The sequence below is a fragment of the Acipenser ruthenus genome, chromosome 36 (genome assembly GCF_902713425.1).
Source record: "Acipenser ruthenus chromosome 36, fAciRut3.2 maternal haplotype, whole genome shotgun sequence".
Lineage (NCBI taxonomy): Eukaryota > Metazoa > Chordata > Actinopteri > Acipenseriformes > Acipenseridae > Acipenser > Acipenser ruthenus.
This window is the reverse complement of record NC_081224.1, coordinates 3,109,124-3,130,875: the sequence shown is the minus strand read 5'-3', so window position 1 is coordinate 3,130,875 and position 21,752 is coordinate 3,109,124. Positions and strand designations below refer to the sequence as shown.

The 21,752-nt window shown below is 48.9% G+C and overlaps 1 protein-coding gene across 9 annotated transcripts in view; it reads right to left on the bottom strand.

The window, feature by feature from the left end:
- LOC117402030 (pre-B-cell leukemia transcription factor 1) overlaps positions 1 to 21,752 on the bottom strand; it is an 80,492-nt gene that overhangs the window by 13,049 nt on the left and 45,691 nt on the right. For 5 of the 9 annotated variants that reach the window (XM_059008292.1, XM_059008293.1, XM_059008298.1 and 2 more), the window contains exons 3-6: positions 9,302 to 9,546; positions 3,535 to 3,725; positions 2,924 to 3,059; positions 640 to 796 (exon numbers count right to left, since the gene is read on the bottom strand). In XM_059008292.1, coding sequence (XP_058864275.1) covers positions 640 to 796; positions 2,924 to 3,059; positions 3,535 to 3,725; positions 9,302 to 9,546 — 729 coding nt within the window. The remainder of the gene's footprint in view (positions 1 to 639; positions 797 to 2,923; positions 3,060 to 3,534; positions 3,726 to 9,301; positions 9,547 to 21,752) is intronic. The other 4 variants (XM_059008294.1, XM_059008296.1, XM_059008299.1 and 1 more) reach the window with 1 other exon arrangement.

The window sequence follows — 21,752 nt, the reverse complement described above, 5'->3', positions numbered from 1 at the left end:
AAAGGAATAAAATAATAAATCAATCAACACACACGCGGGTAGCTGTCGTCACTGGACGGGGCTGGTGCGTATACGAGTCTTTTTCTCTCTACCTTTTCAGCATCTAATTATTATAAAATGTGTGCCGTCTTTGCACTGTTTCTGTGCGCCTCCTCCTTTCTGTAGAAAAACACATTCACTGCTGAGATTTCACGCAAATCAACTTGCCCCCTTTTGGATAACCAGCATGGGACAGAGCGAGGGGGCGGGAAGTCTGTCTGTCTGTCGGTCTGGTGAGAGTGGACACTAGTCCCCGCCTCCTCCCTGCTGCACCAATCACTGAACAGAGAAATAACACGTCAGCGCTAAGGACATGACGGCTGCATTTTATTTATTTTTTTGCCGCAATGATTCATTTGCTTTGCCCATTTTTTTTTGCACTGTATAAAATCCACTGAATTGATTGGCACGGACGTCGGTTTGGATTCTCTGTGCATAGCAGTGGTGCAGCGACTAGGAGAGGAGCGAGTCCTGGTGGGAGTGAGTGAGTGTGAGAGCGACAGTGAGAGTGAGGCTGTGCAGAGCGCCCCCTGTCTGCCGGCGGAGGGTGAGGGTGTTAGGTCCGAGATGCAGGTCTGGGAGGGAGGGAGGGAACGGTACCTGAATTTGGCGTCGCGGGTGAGTTAGCCTGGCTCGCTTGGGCCGACACACTGGCTGCGTCCACGGCCGTTTTAACGGCGTACAGGTTAGCCTCCTCCTGGAACTTACCGATGTTCTTCTTGTAGCGGATTCTCTTGTTGCCGAACCAGTTAGAAACCTGAAACGCACACAGAGAGAGACATAAACATGCATGCATACAGCAGTGTGCAAATGTATTAGAACACCTCAAGATGTGTCATTTATATCCTTTATATCCTTTATATACCTGCCTGCATGAAAACCTCTGGCTCTGAGAATTTCAATCAGAAATCAGAAACAATAGGCACTCGTGGGTGAAAATGTTAGAAAACTTTGTGTTTTAATTAGACATCTTAAACTTCTAAAGTCTCATGCATTTTACCATTTGTGGCTGTGTGTGCTTCTCTTACTATTTTAAATGAATTGCACACATGTAGCCTATGAAAGTCATCAATTAAATTAGACAATCACTAATTTGCCTATTTTGACAATTCTCCCAAATTTTCATTTACAGTGGTTTGATTTCATATGCAAATCAGACGTACAGAAGCAATGGGGTGCTCTAATACACGTGCACACTGCTGAACTACAAAAGCAATGGGGTGCTCTAATACATGTGCACACTGCTGAACTACAGAAGCAATGGGGTGCTCTAATACATGTACACACTGCTGAACTACAGAAGCAATGGGGTGCTGTAATACATGTGCACACTGCTGAACTACAAAAGCAATGGGGTGCTCTAATACATGTGCACACTGCTGAACTACAGAAGCAATGGGGTGCTCTAATACATGTGCACACTGCTGAACTACAGAAGCAATGGGGTGCTCTAATACATGTGCACGCTGCTGAACTACAGAAGCAATGGGGTGTTCTAATACATGTGCACACTGCTGAACTACAGAAGCAATGGGGTGCTCTAATACATGTGCACACTGCTGAACTACAGAAGCAATGGGGTGTTCTAATACATGTGCACACTGCTGAACTACAGAAGCAATGGGGTGCTGTAATACATGTGCACACTGCTGAACTACAGAAGCAATGGGGTGCTGTAATTCATGTGCACACTGCTGAACTACAGAAGCAATGGGGTGCTCTAATACATGTGCACACTGCTGAACTACAGAAGCAATGGGGTGCTGTAATTCATGTGCACACTGCTGAACTACAGAAGCAATGGGGTGCTCTAATACATGTGCACACTGCTGAAGTACAGAAGCAATGGGGTGCTGTAATACATGTGCACACTGCTGAACTACAGAAGCAATGGGGTGCTCTAATACATGTGCACACTGCTGAAGTACAGAAGCAATGGGGTGCTGTAATACATGTGCACACTGCTGAACTACAGAAGCAATGGGGTGCTCTAATACATGTGCACACTGCTGAACTACAGAAGCAATGGGGTGCTCTAATACATGTGCACACTGCTGAACTACAGAAGCAATGGGGTGCTCTAATACATGTGCACACTGCTGAACTACAGAAGCAATGGGGTGCTGTAATACATGTGCACACTGCTGAACTACAGAAGCAATGGGGTGCTCTAATACATGTGCACACTGCTGAACTACAGAAGCAATGGGGTGCTCTAATACATGTGCACGCTGATGCTCACCTGTGATGGCACACTTCTCTATTCTTTACAATGCTTTCACTGTGCTTTCACTGAGGGAAGCCCGCGATGCTCACCTGCGACACTGTGATGGCACACTTCTCTATTCTTCACAATGCTTTCACTGAGGGAAGCCCGCGATGCTCACCTGCGACACTGTGATGGCACACTTCTCTATTCTTCACAATGCTTTCACTGAGGGAAGCCCGCGATGCTCACCTGCGACACTGTGATGGCACACTTCTCTATTCTTCACAATGCTTTCACTGAGGGAAGCCCGCGATGCTCACCTGCGACACTGTGATGGCACACTTCTCTATTCTTCACAATGCTTTCACTGAGGGAAGCCCGCGATGCTCACCTGCGACACTGTGATGGCACACTTCTCTATTCTTCACAATGCTTTCACTGAGGGAAGCCCGCGATGCTCACCTGCGACACTGTGATGGCACACTTCTCTATTCTTCACAATGCTTTCACTGAGGGAAGCCCGCGATGCTCACCTGCGACACTGTGATGGCACACATCTCTATTCTTCACAATGCTTTCACTGAGGGAAGCCCGCGATGCTCACCTGCGACATTGTGATGGCACACTTCTCTATTCTTCACAATGCTTTCACTGAGGGAAGCCCACGATGCTCACCTGCGACACTGTGATGGCACACTTCTTGGCCAGTTCTTCTTTGGCTTCCTCGCTGGGGTAGGGGTTGCTGAGGTGCGAGTAGAAATACTCATTCAGAACTTCTGTCGCCTGCTTGTTGAAATTGCGCCGCTTGCGTCTGTCAAGAGAGGAGAGAGAAAGAAAGAAAGAAAGAAAGAAAGAAAGAAAGAAAGAAAGAAAGAAAGAAAGAAAGAAAGAAAGGGAGGGAGGGAGGAGACATGAGCTTTGTTTTTGCATACACACATACAGTATTTTAGACGGTTTCATTTTTGATGTTCTTCAATGATCTCTATTGCAATCACGGTACTGGGTCTTGTAATGCAATTCCTTTATTTAGTTCCATGGCGAGAAGAAAAAAAAAAAAAAAAAGACCTAAAATTAGTTAATGACAGCAAAACAGGTATATCTTGTGTGTTTCATGTGTTTCAATGCATTTCGGCCATGCTATTGGTGATCTCTTGATAAAGTCATATTAAAAAGGGTTGGACTGCATTTATTTATTTACCAGGACATTTACCCATGGAGGGTTGCAATCTTGCTGGCCTGTGGGGGAGAGAGAGAGAGAGAAGGAGGAAGGGAGGTCTCTCTCTTACCTGGCGTCGAGGAATCGCGACCTCAGGATCATGACTGCCTCACAGGTGCTCTGCTTGAGCTGCATCTGGATGGAGCTGAATTTGCGGTGGATGATGCCCACCATGCGCTCGATCTCCTTCGGGGAGATGGGCCGGGTGCGGCTCTGCTCCCGCAGTAGGTTCATCACGTGGTTAGTGAACTCGCTGCACGCCTGGGGGGGAGACAGAGAGCGTTCAGCATGGAAGAGGAGCGGGGGGGAGACAGAGAGCGTTCAGCATGGAAGAGGAGCGGGGGAGAGAGCGTTCAGCATGGAAGAGGAGCGGGGAGGAGAGAGAGCGTTCAGCATGGAAGAGGAGCGGGGGGAGAGAGAGCGTTCAGCATGGAAGAGGAGCGGGGGGAGAGAGAGCGTTCAGCATGGAAGAGGAGCGGGGGGGAGAGAGCGTTCAGCATGGAAGAGGAGCGGAGGGGAGAGCGAGCGTTCAGCATGGAAGAGGAGCGGGGGGGAGAGCGTTCAGCATGGAAGAGGAGCGGGGGGGAGAGAGAGCGTTCAGCATGGAAGAGGAGCGGGGGGGAGAGAGCGTTCAGCATGGAAGAGGAGCGGGGGGGGGAGAGAGCGTTCAGCATGGAAGAGGAGCGGGGGGAGAGAGAGCGTTCAGCATGGAAGAGGAGCGGGGGGGGAGAGCGTTCAGCATGGGAGAGGAGTGGGGGGGGAGAGAGAGTTCAGCATGGAAGAGGAGCGGGGGGAGAGAGCGTTCAGCATGGGAGAGGAGCGGAGGGGAGAGAGAGCGTTCAGCATGGAAGAGGAGCGGGGGGGAGAGCGTTCAGCATGGAAGAGGAGCGGGGGGGAGAGAGAGCGTTCAGCATGGAAGAGGAGCGGGGGGAGAGAGAGCGTTCAGCATGGAAGAGGAGCGGGGGGGAGAGAGAGCGTTCAGCATGGAAGAGGAGCGGGGGGGAGAGAGCGTTCAGCATGGAAGAGGAGCAGGGAGGAGAGAGCGTTCAGCATGGGAGAGGAGTGGGGGGGGAGAGAGCGTTCAGCATGGAAGAGGAGCAGGGAGGAGAGAGAGAGCGTTCAGCATGGAAGAGGAGCGGGGGGGAGAGAGAGCGTTCAGCATGGAAGAGGAGCGGGGGGGGAGAGAGCGTTCAGCATGGAAGAGGAGCAGGGAGGAGAGAGAGAGCGTTCAGCATGGAAGAGGAGCGGGGGGGAGAGAGAGCGTTCAACATGGAAGAGGAGCGGGGGAGAGAGAGCGTTCAACATGGAAGAGGAGCGGGGGAGAGAGAGCGTTCAGCATGGAAGAGGAGGGAGGAGAGAGAGCGTTCAGCATGGAAGAGGAGCGGGGGGAGAGAGAGCGTTCAGCATGGAAGAGGAGCGGGGAGGAGAGAGAGCGTTCAGCATGGAAGAGGAGCGGGGGGAGAGAGAGCGTTCAGCATGGAAGAGGAGCGGGGAGGAGAGAGAGCGTTCAGCATGGAAGAGGAGCGGGGGAGAGAGCGTTCAGCATGGAAGAGGAGCGAGGGGGGAGAGAGCGTTCAGCATGGAAGAGGAGCGGGGGGAGAGAGAGCGTTCAGCATGGAAGAGGAGCGGGGGGGAGAGAGCGTTCAGCATGGAAGAGGAGCGGGGGGAGAGAGAGCGTTCAGCATGGAAGAGGAGCGGGGGAGAGAGCGTTCAGCATGGAAGAGGAGCGAGGGGGGAGAGAGCGTTCAAGATGGAAGAGGAGCGGGGGGGAGAGAGCGTTCAGCATGGAAGAGGAGCGGGGGGGAGAGAGCGTTCAGCATGGAAGAGGAGCGGGGGGGAGAGAGAGCGTTCAGCATGGAAGAGGAGCGGGGGGGAGAGTGCGTTCAGCATGGAAGAGGAGCGGGGGAGAGAGCGTTCAGCATGGAAGAGGAGCGGGGGGGAGAGCGTTCAGCATGGGAGAGGAGCGGGGGGGGAGAGAGCGTTCAGCATGGAAGAGGAGCGGGGAGGAGAGAGAGAGAGAGAGCGTTCAGCATGGAAGAGGAGCGGGGGGGAGAGAGCGTTCAGCATGGAAGAGGAGCGGGGAGGAGAGAGAGCGTTCAGCATGGAAGAGGAGCGGGGGGAGAGAGAGCGTTCAGCATGGAAGAGGAGCGGGGAGGAGAGAGAGCGTTCAGCATGGAAGAGGAGCGGGGGAGAGAGCGTTCAACATGGAAGAGGAGCGAGGGGGGAGAGAGCGTTCAGCATGGAAGAGGAGCGGGGGGGAGAGAGAGCGTTCAGCATGGAAGAGGAGCGGGGGGAGAGAGAGCGTTCAGCATGGAAGAGGAGCGGGGGGGAGAGAGCGTTCAGCATGGAAGAGGAGCGGGGAGGAGAGAGAGAGAGAGAGCGTTCAGCATGGAAGAGGAGCGGGGGGAGAGAGAGCGTTCAGCATGGAAGAGGAGCGGGGGGGGAGAGAGCGTTCAGCATGGAAGAGGAGCGGGGAGGAGAGAGAGAGAGAGAGCGTTCAGCATGGAAGAGGAGCGGGGGGAGAGAGAGCGTTCAGCATGGAAGAGGAGCGGGGAGGAGAGAGAGAGAGAGAGCGTTCAGCATGGAAGAGGAGCGGGGGGAGAGAGAGCGTTCAGCATGGAAGAGGAGCGGGGAGGAGAGAGAGCGTTCAGCATGGAAGAGGAGCGGGGGAGAGAGCGTTCAGCATGGAAGAGGAGCGAGGGGGGAGAGAGCGTTCAGCATGGAAGAGGAGCGGGGGAGAGAGCGTTCAGCATGGAAGAGGAGCGAGGGGGGAGAGAGCGTTCAGCATGGAAGAGGAGCGGGGGGGAGAGAGAGCGTTCAGCATGGAAGAGGAGCGGGGGGGAGAGAGAGCGTTCAGCATGGAAGAGGAGCGGGGGGGAGAGAGAGCGTTCAGCATGGAAGAGGAGCGGGGGGGAGAGAGCGTTCAGCATGGAAGAGGAGCGGGGGAGAGAGCGTTCAGCATGGAAGAGGAGCGGGGGGAGAGAGAGCGTTCAGCATGGAAGAGGAGCGGGGGGGAGAGCGTTCAGCATGGAAGAGGAGCGGGGGAGAGAGAGCGTTCAGCATGGAAGAGGAGCGGGGGGGAGAGAGCGTTCAGCATGGAAGAGGAGCGGGGGGGAGAGCGTTCAGCATGGGAGAGGAGCGGGGGGGAGAGAGCGTTCAGCATGGAAGAGGAGCGGGGAGGAGAGAGAGAGAGAGAGCGTTCAGCATGGAAGAGGAGCGGGGGGGGGAGAGCGTTCAGCATGGAAGAGGAGCGAGGGGAGAGAGAGCGTTCAGCATGGAAGAGGAGCGGGGGAGAGAGAGCGTTCAGCATGGAAGAGGAGCGGGGGGAGAGAGAGCGTTCAGCATGGAAGAGGAGCGGGGGAGAGAGAGCGTTCAGCATGGAAGAGGAGCGGGGGAGAGAGAGCGTTCAGCATGGAAGAGGAGCGGGGAGGAGAGAGAGCGTTCAGCATGGAAGAGGAGCGGGGGAGAGAGAGCGTTCAGCATGGAAGAGGAGCGGGGGGAGAGAGAGCGTTCAGCATGGAAGAGGAGCGGGGAGGAGAGAGAGAGAGAGCGTTCAGCATGGAAGAGGAGCGGGGAGGAGAGAGAGCGTTCAGCATGGAAGAGGAGCGGGGAGGAGAGAGAGAGAGAGAGCGTTCAGCATGGAAGAGGAGCGGGGGGGAGAGAGAGCGTTCAGCATGGAAGAGGAGCGGGGGGAGAGAGAGCGTTCAGCATGGAAGAGGAGCGGGGGGAGAGAGAGCGTTCAGCATGGAAGAGGAGCGGGGGAGAGAGAGCGTTCAGCATGGAAGAGGAGCGGGGAGGAGAGAGAGCGTTCAGCATGGAAGAGGAGCGGGGAGGAGAGAGAGAGAGAGAGCGTTCAGCATGGAAGAGGAGCGGGGGGGAGAGAGAGCGTTCAGCATGGAAGAGGAGCGGGGGAGAGAGCATTCAGCATGGAAGAGGAGCGAGGGGAGAGAGCGTTCAGCATGGAAGAGGAGCGGGGGAGAGAGAGCGTTCAGCATGGAAGAGGAGCGGGGAGGAGAGAGAGAGAGAGCGTTCAGCATGGAAGAGGAGCGGGGGGGAGAGAGAGCGTTCAGCATGGAAGAGGAGCGGGGGGAGAGAGAGCGTTCAGCATGGAAGAGGAGCGGGGAGGAGAGAGAGAGAGCGTTCAGCATGGAAGAGGAGCGGGGGGGAGAGAGAGCGTTCAGCATGGAAGAGGAGCGGGGAGGAGAGAGAGCGTTCAGCATGGAAGAGGAGCGGGGGGGGAGAGAGCGTTCGGCATGGAAGAGGAGCGGGGGGGAGAGAGCGTTCAGCATGGAAGAGGAGCGGGGGGAGAGAGAGCGTTCAGCATGGAAGAGGAGCGGGGGAGAGAGAGCGTTCAGCATGGAAGAGGAGCGGGAGAGAGAGAGAGCGTTCAGCATGGAAGAGGAGCGGGGGAGAGAGAGCGTTCAGCATGGAAGAGGAGCGGGGGGAGAGAGAGCGTTCAGCATGGAAGAGGAGCGGGGGGGAGAGAGAGCGTTCAGCATGGAAGAGGAGTGGGGGAGAGAGAGCGTTCAGCATGGAAGAGGAGCGGGGGGGAGAGAGAGCGTTCAGCATGGAAGAGGAGCGGGGGGAGAGAGAGCGTTCAGCATGGAAGAGGAGCGGGGGGGAGAGAGAGAGAGCGTTCAGCATGGAAGAGGAGCGGGGGAGAGAGAGCGTTCAGCATGGAAGAGGAGCGGGGGGAGAGAGAGCGTTCAGCATGGAAGAGGAGCGGGGGGGAGAGAGAGAGAGCGTTCAGCATGGAAGAGGAGCGGGGGGGAGAGAGAGCGTTCAGCATGGAAGAGGAGTGGGGGAGAGAGAGCGTTCAGCATGGAAGAGGAGCGGGGGGAGAGAGAGCGTTCAGCATGGAAGAGGAGCGGGGGGGAGAGAGAGCGTTCAGCATGGAAGAGGAGCGGGGGGAGAGAGAGCGTTCAGCATGGAAGAGGAGCGTGGGGGGGGGGCTGTTTTGTGTGTAATAGGTTTACCCTGGTTTACCATACCTCACTATTTTTTACAATGCTTCCCTATACTTTACTACACTTTCACTGTGCTTTATTCCACTTTGCTGTGCTTTTACTGTGGGAAGCTTTTAAAAGCTTTTATAAGGACATTGATGGACAGGGCTTTGCTGTAAACAACCAGCAGCTCCTGCTATTGCACTGTGTCAAAAAAATGTCACAATATAACAAACTGTCTCACACTGCTCAGTAATTCTTGTTATTAAGCTCACTGAATGAATGTAAAACCCAGACTAGCTCAAACTGCTCTGCAACGGGAGCCTTACTGCCCACCCCTGTATATAATTATTATTATTATTATAAAACTGTGCTTAATTTATAAACGTTAAATGAAACATCTGTCACTGAATTTATCAAGTTTCTTTTAGCGTTTCTACATTCAGCACTCATGAGTGTTTAGTAGTGGTGGCAGGGCGAGTGCTGCCTGGCTGCGTACCTGCTCGTATTTCTCCAGCTCGGAGTGGTAGACCTGCCTGCCTGCGTACCTGCTCGTATTTCTCCAGCTCGGAGTGGTAGACCTGCCTGGCTGCGTACCTGCTCGTATTTCTCCAGCTCGGAGTGGTAGACCTGCCTGCCTGCGTACCTGCTCGTATTTCTCCAGCTCGGAGTGGTAGACCTGCCTGCCTGCGTACCTGCTCGTATTTCTCCAGCTCGGAGTGGTAGACCTGCCTGCCTGCGTACCTGCTCGTATTTCTCCAGCTCGGAGTGGTAGATCTGCCTGCCTGCGTACCTGCTCGTATTTCTCCAGCTCGGAGTGGTAGACCTGCCTGCCTGCGTACCTGCTCGTATTTCTCCAGCTCGGAGTAGTAGACCTGCCTGCCTGCGTACCTGCTCGTATTTCTCCAGCTCGGAGTGGTAGATCTGCCGGATCTGTGCCAGCTTTGCCCGGTAGTCTGAGTGCTCGATGCTGCCATCGTTGGGTGAGCCACCTGCTGCTGCTGCAGCTGCCGCTGCGGCCGCCGATCCTCCCCCCTTCTCCGGCCCCGACACCCCCTCCGCCAGCAGCATGTTGTCCAGCCTCATGATCTGAGGATCGGGGGGGTCCTCCTCCTGCACCCCACGAATACTCAACACTGAAACACACAGGAGAGAGGGAGGGAGAGGTTAGAGTGGGCACTCACAGCTCCACACACAAACTCAGGAGGCCAAACAATAGTGCAGGTCGCGATACAACACGTATCACGATACATGCGATTGTCCTGATGGGCTACTTGTATGATGCATTAAAAGATCAAAAGAAATTGGATCAAGAATGGACTATTCTGTTAAACACACTTATACTTCATTCAAAAACCATTTGGTCATCCGCAGTGAGCTCTGCTGTGCTCTAGTATCACGAGATACAGACCTCCATTACAATACAATATATCACACAGAGAATAAGAATTAGTTGGGGTAGCAGTGCCGAGCAGCCTCTTTGTCAATGGCTTTTGTCTTTACCGTGAGTGCATTTTCATCCAACACGTGTGAGCTCCATAGTATACAAGGAAGAACTGTAATATATGTCCATGCTTCAGGGGTCTGAAACTCACACTAGCCCTGCTGCTGCTGCACCCAGTCCTGGCGTTCAGAATCCCCCTCAATGAAGTCTCTTACTGAAATGATCAGGAGCCAGGAGTCTGGAGTTAAAGAACTAGTTCCTCCCTTGTAGCTCCTTTAGTAAACCTCCAGACGCACTCTTACTGTGATGATATACCTCAACAAGGAGTTCTGAAACCCAGGACAGGGTGCAGGGCTAGTGTGAGTTTCTAACCCAGCTCAAACTCCTGGCTCCTGATCATTTCAATAATAGACTTCATTGAGGGGTGTTCTGAACGCCAGGACTGGGTGCAGCAGCAGCAGGGCTAGTGTGAGTTTCTAACCCTGCTCAAACTCCTGGCTCCTGATCATTTCAATATTAGACTTCATTGAGGGGAGTTCTGAACTCCAGGACTGGGTGCAGCAGCAGGGCTAGTGTGAGTTTCAAGCCCAGAACTTTGCAAAGCGTTGACACAATGGATTACTGTGTAGATCCTGGTGCCTGCAGTTCCCCCTGCTAACAGCAGGTGGCACTGTCCCATTAAACAGCACTAGACGTTGCCATTTACCTGCTTCAGCATGGAGAGCCTACACAGTAGCTACATGTTACAGATCAGGTTTCTCCCACGCAAATGAACAGTGCTTGACACAGCCGCAAATCGACCATTCGCACACACACTTTGGATAAAACTTACAACCGTTTTCGCTCATTAGGAACAAACTAGAGGTTTTCACCGGGTCCGATTTTGTTTACTCGGTAATACACAAACTGTCGATTCCTATTAAAGAGGCTCTCTTTGGTGCTAAAAATCATTGTTTATAATTCCTGTTGAGTGAATTGGCTTCCGCCAGTAGCACATGACACGGCTTTGCAGCGCGCAGCAGCAGACACGTGACCCGCATCGAAGGGGTTTCTTTGAGATCATTCATGCATTTGATTATCAAGGACGCGAAATAAAAACGAAAAAAAAACCCACAGAAAACTGTGGTTATCATCAATCTGCGGCGTGGGAATCGTTTACTGTTATTGTGGACAAAGGAAAACAAGTTTTATAAAATAAAAATTCTACATGTCAATTCCATTTGCTGCCAAGTTTATAATAAAATCATGCATTTACGCGATCGTACTTCCTCTGTGTAGTGATGGAATAAACACTATGTAGTTCAGCTAGATTTCCAGGTTGACTGGAAAAAAAACCCGCTGTTTTTAGTACTGTATCTAGTCCGTGCATATACGGGCCGGGTCGGATCCGGATCTAATAACAAGAATTTTACATTGGGTCGGGTAAATAATTGTCAGTTCGTGGTCCGGTTGATTAATTTGGATGTAAAGCATACCAGAGACAGCAGTTCGCTTGGGTACAGTAAAACAAAACACAACTCACATTACATACAATCTCCCAACACCTACAGACCAAATAAAATCAGTGCTTACGTGTACAAAACTATTACACCCTTGGCAAACAGTCCCATCAGCTTTTGTCTAAAAACAGACTGGCTTGATATTTTTAATACTGGGCGTCACGTTGTTCCAACCACTCTGTGTCCAAAAGCCTGGCTGCGTTACACTCCAGTGACCTCCCCCCTCCCCCCTTTAACCTCTTCAGGTACTCAAGGAATTGAGCGCTTGTTCAAACGTTTTTTTGTTTTGTTTTTTAACCCTGTTTTGTGCACCTCGTTGCAAAAATAAGAACGTTTGCAACATTTATTTGTGGGACGCACACGTCCCGTGTATCTTAAAGGGCTAGCCCAGCTGGGCTGACTGGAGCGAGGATGGGGGAAGCTGAGAGAGAGAGAGAGAGAGAGAGAGAGAGAGAGAGAGAGAGAGAGAGGGGGGGGGGGGGAGAGAGGGAGAGAGAGAGAGAGAGGAAGAGGGAGAGGGGGAGAGGGGGAGAGGGAGAGGGAGAGGGAGAGAGAGAGGGGGAGAGGGAGAGGGAGAGGGAGAGAGGGAGAGAGGGGGAGAGGGAGAGAGGGAGAGAGGGAGAGAGGGGGAGAGGGAGAGAGGGAGAGAGAGAGAGAGAGGGAGAGGGAGAGAGGGAGAGGGAGAGAGGGGGAGAGAGAGAGAGAGAGAGAGAGAGAGAGAGGAGAGAGAGAGAGAGAGAGAGAGAGAGACAGACAGACAGACAGACAGACAGACAGACAAGAGGGTCCCATTGCCAGACCTCAACACACACCCACAGCCCAGCACAAGGTCAGAGAAGAGGTGTTAGCAGCTCAGGAGCTTAAACAGCAACTTAAAACTGTCAGATGAGTTTTTAAATCATTTAACCACAAATCGACTAAATGAATGTTAAATGCGAGACGCTGTCCTCGGTCGTTTATGCAGTAGTGTTGAACGTCTGTATTTACAAATGAAGAAAATAAAGTATATAGGACGATGGTATTTGGGTTTGAGAGGCCTTCAGACATGCACAACACAGTTTCATGCAGTCGTGTATCAGAGAAAAGTTTACAAATGAGCCAAGATTCAGCATCAACAACATGGCTGGGTAACCCTTGGAAACCCATTCCATACCCTCACCGCTCTCTAAGAAAGACCATCAGACTACCAAAGCGGATGTGAATCAAGAGTTGTGTTATATGTAGCGCTGTCAACGCTTGCAAAAAGTGGCAAAAACTTCTAATCTCAAAACAGATCCCTTATCTCTCCCTCACTCCACACCCTGCATTCAAATTCAATGTACCCCCCCCCCCAATCTCTGACACCACCTCTTCATATCACCCCTTTTTTGGGGGGAGGTCACCAGGGGGTCACGAGGATCAGTCCACGCTCCGAACTCGCACACCTGCAGAACGTTCACATTTTCTAGCACGGCTCGGTGATTCTTGATTAGTTACCCCCTGCAGGCCCAGGCTATAGACAAACAGGAAGCTGCGATACAGAATTACAAAAACCCTACAGCAACTCATCCTGGTCGACTTGCAACAATGCATCTCTGTAGTATGTGTGTTAAACTAGCAGGAAAAAAAAAGAAAAAAGAAAAAAATAATTTTAATGATTCTAATGACGCGCTACCTGGATCCAAATTACTATATGTATATTTTTGGGAGCTACAAGTGAGCAGTCGGCTCCCACTGGGACAGGAAGCCCCAGCCACCCCACCACACTCGCCACGGTTACTGACAAGCAGGGAGGAAAAGGCACACTACTCTTAACCTGCCAGTAAACCAGAAACAGTCTTCACAGGGCTGGCTAATCGTGCATGTTCACCATGCTTAGAAAGGCATTCTGCAGCAAGTCTATTTCTCTTTTACAGAATCGCTAAGAAGCTGAACGAACAAAACTTGTATTGCGCACGGTGTTTGTTTTTGCAATACCCCCTGCTTGTACTGGGTAATAAAATCGATCTGTGATCTGGCTTTTTATCTTCTGAAGAAAGCAGGCAACTTTGTTTTTGTGTCGATTTTCCTCCCTCTTTCTCGCACCTAGAAAAATCAGCACTCATTTAATTAATTCATTTCTCTAACAACAGCTTTCTGTTATCTCAAGATCCGCTCAGCAGCCATCAAGAGTTCAGAGCGATCTTAGTAAAACAAACATGAAAACTCATGGGTTTGAGGCTCGCTGCCTGATGGCTTTTAAAAACAACTTCTTTCTCTCTCCCACCCCCCCTCGTTCCCTCTTGTCGAGCTACATTCCTCTGTTCTCTGCTCACTGAAGCTACCAGCCTCACTGCACTGGAATTCATAAGCAGATCTCTCCTGAACTTGTGACCTCCCCAAAATCCCTTCCCCCACCACCACCCCCTCCCCCACCCCGCGCTCAAACCACCTCAGGCTGTGCTCTTGTGCGAGATCAGCAGGGAAAAGTTTAACCACAACGACATGTCTAATGTGCTGGGGAGAGCATGGGTTTCTTTCTGTGTGTGTGCATGTGCATGTTCATTTATTTTATGTTTTGTAATGGTCTTTCATTTATTTTATTAGCAGAAATTGGATCATGCAACGCTACAGTAGCAAGCAACACACCTCGGAAACTAAAACTGAAAACACTTGCAACTAGTTTTATTTTAACAAAACACTCTTCCGCACTGCAGAATCCGCTATTTATATTGTCAGCTAAACCTTTCACTTCAAGCCCAGCAGCGAGAAGGCTTCATTTTCAGTCCTATTGTGTTGGTACACAAATCTATACATGTAGACACGACAAAAACAATAAACTGCTTGATTTATCTTTATCAGTTTTTTGTTTGTTTTGTAATCTGTATTTTTTTTTTTTTAAAGCTATAAGCGGTTATCCGCTATTATTAAAATGAAATCGCACGATGGAACATGAAATACGTTGGTGCATTTTAGTGGTTATTTCACTTTTTGAGCAGAGCAGACACAAGCTCACCCCTCTCCCTCCCTCCCTCCTTTCCTTTCGAATCTGTGCAAGCCTGACAGCCAGTCTCCTGCTACGACTTGCAGCGGTAGCTACAGTGGTGGTTTTATATGACAACCTCAAGCTCTGTTCTAACTTACAGCTCAGCAAGCGAGAAGTGAAATGCTCCCTGGACGCAGGGCACTGCCAGGGCACGAACACTGCACTGCACTGCACTGCCTGGAGGATTTTACAATTACACTGCTGGATGAAGAGGACAGCACAGACATTCTGACAGTAAACTTTTTTTTTTTTTTTTTTTTTAAATGCGAAAATAAATAATAAATGAACCCTAGAATTCCATTTCCTAAAGCCCTCGGAGAAAATTATTTTCATGCTAGTGAACGCACAGTACTGCAAAAAGTTTAACTATTATTATTATTTATTAATACAATAAAAGAAATTCAGGTGGACTGTATCTTAACAGTTAAACCCCCTCCGACTTGTATTTTAAGGTGTCGTTATAAAAAAAGTCAAGTGTACTGTAACCGGACACCTTTTCCTATTGAGTGTCTTCAAGTCTCGGCTGATTTAACTTGTACTCTGCAAAGCAAAGGGGAAAAACACACAGTACCTGCCTACCAACCCAGCGACCCACCACGGTCACAGCAAATTATTAATAATAATAATAATAATAATAATAATAATAATAATAATGACAACAACAACAACAAGTAGTAGTATCTCTGGGTGGTCAGGGGTATCTCCGAGTCTGTATGCAAACCCCCCCCCCCCACTCACACATGGAATTGCTTTAATGGTCTTGTGAGCAGGAAAGGGGGGTGGTTGGGGGAGTTGTGTGAATGACATCCCTCTCCATTCGCTGTGAAACCTGAATTCTGAAATTGCCCAATATGGTCAGGGAGAGCGACAGGCCAGACAAACTATTTCCTGGCAATCCCGACCCAGACAAACACTGAAGGGAGGCCCGAGGAACGAGGCTGCTGCCAAATAAAACCAGGAGAAAAAAACAAAAAAACCTGGGGAAGGGAGGGGAGGGGGCTTCCTTCAGTCTTACCGACCCCCAATCCCCCCAGCCCCGCCACAGCTTCCATTTTTAAAACATGTGCATATCGAAACGTATTGAAAAGGATTGGAAGTTTTAATTACTTCTGCAAGTACAATGACTATCCGTTCAGTACTGATTTAAACACACACACTGATACTGCCTCCTGTGAATAAATCTTTCTGCGTCACAAAACAATAAGCGACGACTGCTTTATCATCAGCTTTCATTTGTAACTTTTGGGTTTTCCATGATGAACACTGTCATCTGAGCACCCAACCTGGTGATGGCAGAGATCATTGTCACAGTGTTTGTGGGGCAGACTAGGTCCTAATACATCCTTCTAGTGTGGGTACATCGTTCACAATGTGGTAAAATAAAAAAAAATACTACAGGCCGTTCCTCATGTAACTTACCTACAATTAATATTAGAAAAAGTAGGGGGTAAAAGTGCATTGAACAGGATCTGCGTTTTATTTAAAATTCACAGGGTGGGTTAGTATGATCATGTGACATCGCCAAAGGTCACGGAGGTCACGTTTTTGAGTTTTAATGGCTGAAAAAATACTTCTAGTTGAGGTGGATCACATTTAAGAAGGTTCAGAATATTCTTCAGATTACATGTCAGCTTTTTACTAAATAGATTTCATCAGTATTTTACTGTTGCATTTTGTTAGGCGGTCAAGGTTTTGGAACATCTGTGAAGATGTGCAGCCGCGGTGCAGAATTCGAGTTCTACATCTACATGGGAAGCTTTTCTTCTTGCCTCTGATCCAAGCGCTTCAGGCCGCGCTGCACGCACTCGGTTTATGGAGGTTAAAATGATAAGAGTCAGACTGAGAGACTGTGTCGGAGGACTTTCGGAAGCAGAGCTTGCAGTCAATCAGGTAAACTGAATCCCCCCCCCCCCCGGCTACCCACTGCCCTCCATACACCAAACACTTCTGAAGGTGCCTCTTCGAAGTTAGAGACCAGCATGAAACCATTACCATCAACCTGGCGGATTGATCCACTGCTCCGATTATATTGGATAACTTTGCAGAACATCGCTGAAGAGAGGGCGCCGAAGTCAATGCATTCGGTATTGTTTAAGAACTTAAAAACGCACCCCTCTAAAACAAAGCCGAACAATTCAGCAAACTTGATTCAATAAATGAAATCAACATCCGTCTGAACCCAGGGCTGGAAAGATTCAGGTTTAAAAGATTAAACACGTTTAAAACGGAACTCTTTGACATGTTGGGAATTCTCAGAACAATTAAAAAAAGCCATCATTAGAGCACTGCTACATTATTGTGTGCGGAAAAGACTTACACGACACACTCCATACTGTAGGGTAATATTTCCATGGTGAAGTTACTGCACTAAGAAGAAGAAGAAGGAGAAGGAGAAGGAATATAAATATAGGAACAGAAATAAGACTCCCATTGCACAGCAGTTTAATCCATTCCTGGTTTTAGTTTAATAAGACAGATCTGGGCTTGTTACATAATTAAGCTTGTATTAATTTGGAATGGGTGAAACTGCTATGCAACTGGAGTCTTATTTCCACCCCTGTACTACTACGAATAATAATAATTATTATTACAACATTAATAACACTACCGCAGAGCAGTGAAGCAATATCTTTGTAGATCTGTCCCAAGGAGGATGCAGCGAGAGACCGCAGAGGCGCAGAGAGGCGGGGGGGGGGGATCCTAATGGCAGCGCCGCGGAGAGTCATTGTGCCGTTCCTCTTGCATGCCATCATGTGTCAGGAAGGAATGCCAGTGCCACGGTGGAATAATGATCAGTGTCGGTGGCACAGGCAGGCTTCAACTGCCACACAAACCGCGTCACCCCCAGCTGCAGCCTAATTTCCTGTGACTTGTTTAATTACAGTAATTAAACACTGATTGCCATTAATTACTCACACATAAGCTCATGGCAAGTGGAGTGGCAAAAGCCAGCGGCGGAGAGCGAGAGCGCAGGGTGAGACGGGATCGCTGAAGGGGGAGAGCAGCGTGGATTATAGGGGGAATTACCATCAGCAAAAAAACACAGCTAGGGAACACGGAACATACTTAACAGAATGACTGGAGGGTCCGTGACTCTGTGTGTGTGTGTGTGTTATTCGTTAGTATTGTCTCCTGTTTTTATTTTCTTTAATTTTCTATGTTTAAGGTTTCAGTTCCTAGGGTTTGTACAGAATGTGGGGAAAAAGCCATTGGGTTTTCTAGCTCCATAGTCTTGGAATAAAGTTCAGGAAGAACTGAAGCTTACTGTCTTGTTTAAAGGAGTTCAAAGAAAAAACGGACACCTACGTAGGAGAGACGTGGTGTTTTTATGGCCGGCGCTCCTAAATTGTTTCTTGTAATTTGATTGTAGTTTGCATTGGCTCTGCCCATTCGAATTTGTGTGTGTTTTTGTATTATACCACCTTCTTGACCAGGTCTCCCTTGAAAAAGAGATTTTAATCTCAACGGGTTAAATAAAAATAAAATAAATCCATTTTTAAAAAAGTATCGTTTTGCTATATACCGTACAGTGAAAGATTTCCACAGCTCTGTGTCTCTGTACCAATCCAGGAAGGAGTTAATGACAGCGCGGTAATTATGCAGAAGGATCATCCTGCATCATCTTCTCGAAGAAGAAAAAGAACAGGGGCCTCAATCCGTTGAATAAATACATTTTAATAACACGCTACGTGACAGGAATGCTACAGAAAATTAGGAGGGAGAGAGGAGAGAGCGCTTTTTTGAAAGTGCAGGAGACAGGGAGGGAGGTAACGAAACTGACGGCCCGCAAGCTATGGTTACACAAAATAAAAGGAGAAAGCAAGGCAGAGCGCGTGCTTTGATGTCCCTCCCAGCTGCGGGGCTTCAGAAGCCATTAGGATCCAAAGACGACTCGGAGTTCAAACGGGAGGCTGCAGCGTGGAGCGAGATTCATCTCCTCCAGCCCAGTCTACTCGTCTCAGCTCAACACAGACCACCCCCTTCCAGAGTCATCAGCGTCCAGCCCGACGATCAGCAAACCAGACAAAAAAAAAAAAAGAAAACAAAAAGCAAACAAAGTGGTAGTTTGCTTTCTAAATTCTTAAAACAGAGCTTTGAACCAACTCGAGAGACGACTTATTTTCTGCTTTGCTTGTTCTACGCTGTGGTTTGTGAAGATGTTAGCAGGTAGGACCTTTGCTGAACGTCTCAGCTCACTCAAAACCCCTCTGAGCTGTCCTCAAATCACACGTGAAGGGGTTGAGAGGAAAAACAGAGAGCGAGAGCGAGAGCGAGAGAGAGAGAGAGAGAGAGAGACATAGTGTTAGAGAAAACGACCACAGAGAGCCACAAACACACCACATAACCCCATTTCCCTTTAGGAACTCCATCAAGTACGCAAACGTTTGGGTTTCAGCCTCCATCATCCCAGCAATGGCCAAGACCTGCAGTGTAAGGGAGTCTGCGTTCCTCTCTGCCCCCAGCCTCTCCCTCCCTCTGCCTGCCTGCCAGTAGGCTCCAGCAGGCCCATTCATCAGGATGAAGTATTAAAGAATAAACTGTAATATTCCTGTCTTATCGCAGTACAAGCTCCAATCGAGTCCACTCAGCGCCTTCCTAACCAGCTGTCTCATTATACAGGGCTGGGAATTTAGCACTCGGCAAGGACGAGATGTATTGACTGTGGCTTGCACCGGGAGGCGGGGAGGCAGGCAGCCCAGGGGTATGCAGAGAGGGAGAGATAGAGAGAGAGAGAGAGAGAGAGAGAGAGAGAGAGAGAGAGAGAGAGAAAGAGGGAGGGGGGGGGGATCTGTGAGATTGCTGCCCCCTCCACTGTGCAGCAGGAAGTCTGGGAGATCAGTTCACAGCACGCTTACAAAGCCATGTTTGCCCTGGCACAGGTTCCGTTTGTTTTAGATCGCGTTTCCACTTGCCGCCACTAACTCCCAATAGCAAACTGTGCCGACAGAAGAGGAGGCGTCGCCCGGTTCTTTAGCCTTGAAAGGCACGCAGAGCAGTGCGGTAGTGAAGGAGCGCAGTTCACTTGAATGAATCCAGGAGCAGGTGTAGCGCGGGCACAGCTGCTCAGATGTGCTGCTGGAACAGTACTGATCGCTGAAGTCCATCTCAAATGAATTACACCGCCTGTTCCCAGCTCATTTTAAGAATCGTAAAATCTCGTCATACTGAGCTGGGGCTCTACAATCTGCTACTGATCTTCACTACACAAAAAGGTAAAAACAAGCATCGCCATTTTTATCACGTTTTTGTATAACTCCCCCATTGTAATGAACCTTAGTTCAGATCGGATCCCGCTCTGCTGGTCAATGGAAACGAACTGGACCGGTTTCAAACTGGATCCCAATAGGCAAATGGAAACACGACTGGGTGCAGCACAAGCAGCAATGTCTAGCTGTGCTGTTAGCTTCCTCTCACTTTCATGCTGGTTTTCATTTAAAACAAATACTGTAAAACTTCCAATAAATCGCCGGTCTCCAATAGGCGCCGGGGCTGCGGGGAAGTATTGTAAATAAACATAGGGTCTCTTTAAAACACCGGGTTATAAACAATAATATAATGCGCGTCATACTGGATGTTACGCCAATACACCCAGACAGCTGTACAGTGAGCTTACCAAGTCATGAAATACTGTTAATAAAAGAAAAAATACTCTAAAAAGGCAACCCTGTTAGTATCAGAAAAACAAGTCTGTATTTGGCTTTCAGCACGCTCAAAAAAGCTTCAAAACTGGGTTTAAACTGTAAGAACGGCATTAAAAAAAACTTTATGCATTATGTGTACCTTAAAAAAAGTTCTTATTATTCATCCCGAGGGTCACTTTCATGGCTGTCACTTATTAACAGTTCATTCGCTCAAGCTCCTCTTCGGACAGTTCCCCTTGTCTTCTTGCGCTCTGTGGACTGCAGCTCTTTTCCAGATGTGCACGGTTGCCCTTCTTTAAACAATCAATCTGGCCATCTTCACTTCCCTCCAGAGCAGTAGGGAGTCCACAAGCCTTGAATGATGTTTTCACAAGCTCCACGTTTCATTTTCCTGAAGCTTCCAGACCCACTGGACCAGCAGACGATGTGACGTGAAGTTACCATCTCAAGTGCACTGCTTGTCTTTTACTGTTAATGTTAAAACCAGTTGTGAGCCCACAGTATACTTATTTTCCGATATTTACAGGGTTGGCTTTTTTCGTATTAACAGTATTTCATGCGGTTGTTTTGCAATGAAGGTGCTTTGCTGGTTCATTTTCCATCGTTTGTCCGTGCTTACCAATGTACAAGTCTGAGGGTGAACATTTTTTTTTTTTTGATAAAGCTGATATGTATTGCTTTTATTGTTCATTTTAAACCATGTTCTGAAGTTGATTTTTTTGTTTGTTTTTTTTTTTTAAATCGTGCTGTAAGCTTACCGTAATAAACGCTTGTGTTCCAATATTTACAGGGCTGTCTTTAGTGGATGTTACTGTTTTTATTATCATCAACAGTGGTAGATGCAATCAAGTTTTTTCAATGCAGATTTTTTGCTCTGCTGTTCATTTTCCAATGTTTTGCTTATCCTTGTTTACCAATAAAAAAATAATAAATTATATTATATATACAAACACACACACATATATACATATATACACACACACACATATACATACATACATATGCCGGGTCTCAAATAGTCGCTGGTTTCCAATAGGCGTCAGGGCTACTGCCAAATATTGTAAACACTGGGGCGTTTAAAATAAGTTTTACAGTAATGAGACATTAGGATGTTATGTCGGGAACTGATGATGGTTGTGAAATGTCTGAAACTCCGAAACTTGTGTTACTGCCAACGACTTATATGTCATAAGAAGTCTACGTGTTCATTTGAGGATAGGCTACTTTCTAATCTTTTGCAGCATTTTTCTCCAGCTATATTGTTGAAGACTTACTCAATTTTGTTAACTGCAAAAGTTAAGTCTAAATGTAATGTATCAAATTACAGAAACACAGCTTGTGTTTTGATTTTTTTCAAAGATAATTTAATTTGGTACTTAATAGGTTAAATCTGAGCCGCAATAAATCAGAGAACTAAACTATAAGGCAGCACAGCAGCTGTGTTTAACTGGTAGTATTCCCAGCGTCACGGCTTTTAGCCAGGAGCCTGGTGTCTCTGGTTTCAAGATGTGTGTTTGGTTGGCTGGTCAGTTCCTGAGTGTGCGGTTTGTAACTTTAAACGTTCTCCTGCAGGAAACAAAGACTCCAAATGATGCCTCTGTGGGGTCAATGTGAGGACTGGATAGACGTACAATAATACTTGTGAGCCACTGGCGACGAGCCCGGCTTAGCACAGCACCATTTCCCAGCACAGCTCCTCAGCGCAGGACAGCGTCTCTGGGTCACTTTCTGTACTCTCAGCGTAAGCAGCGCA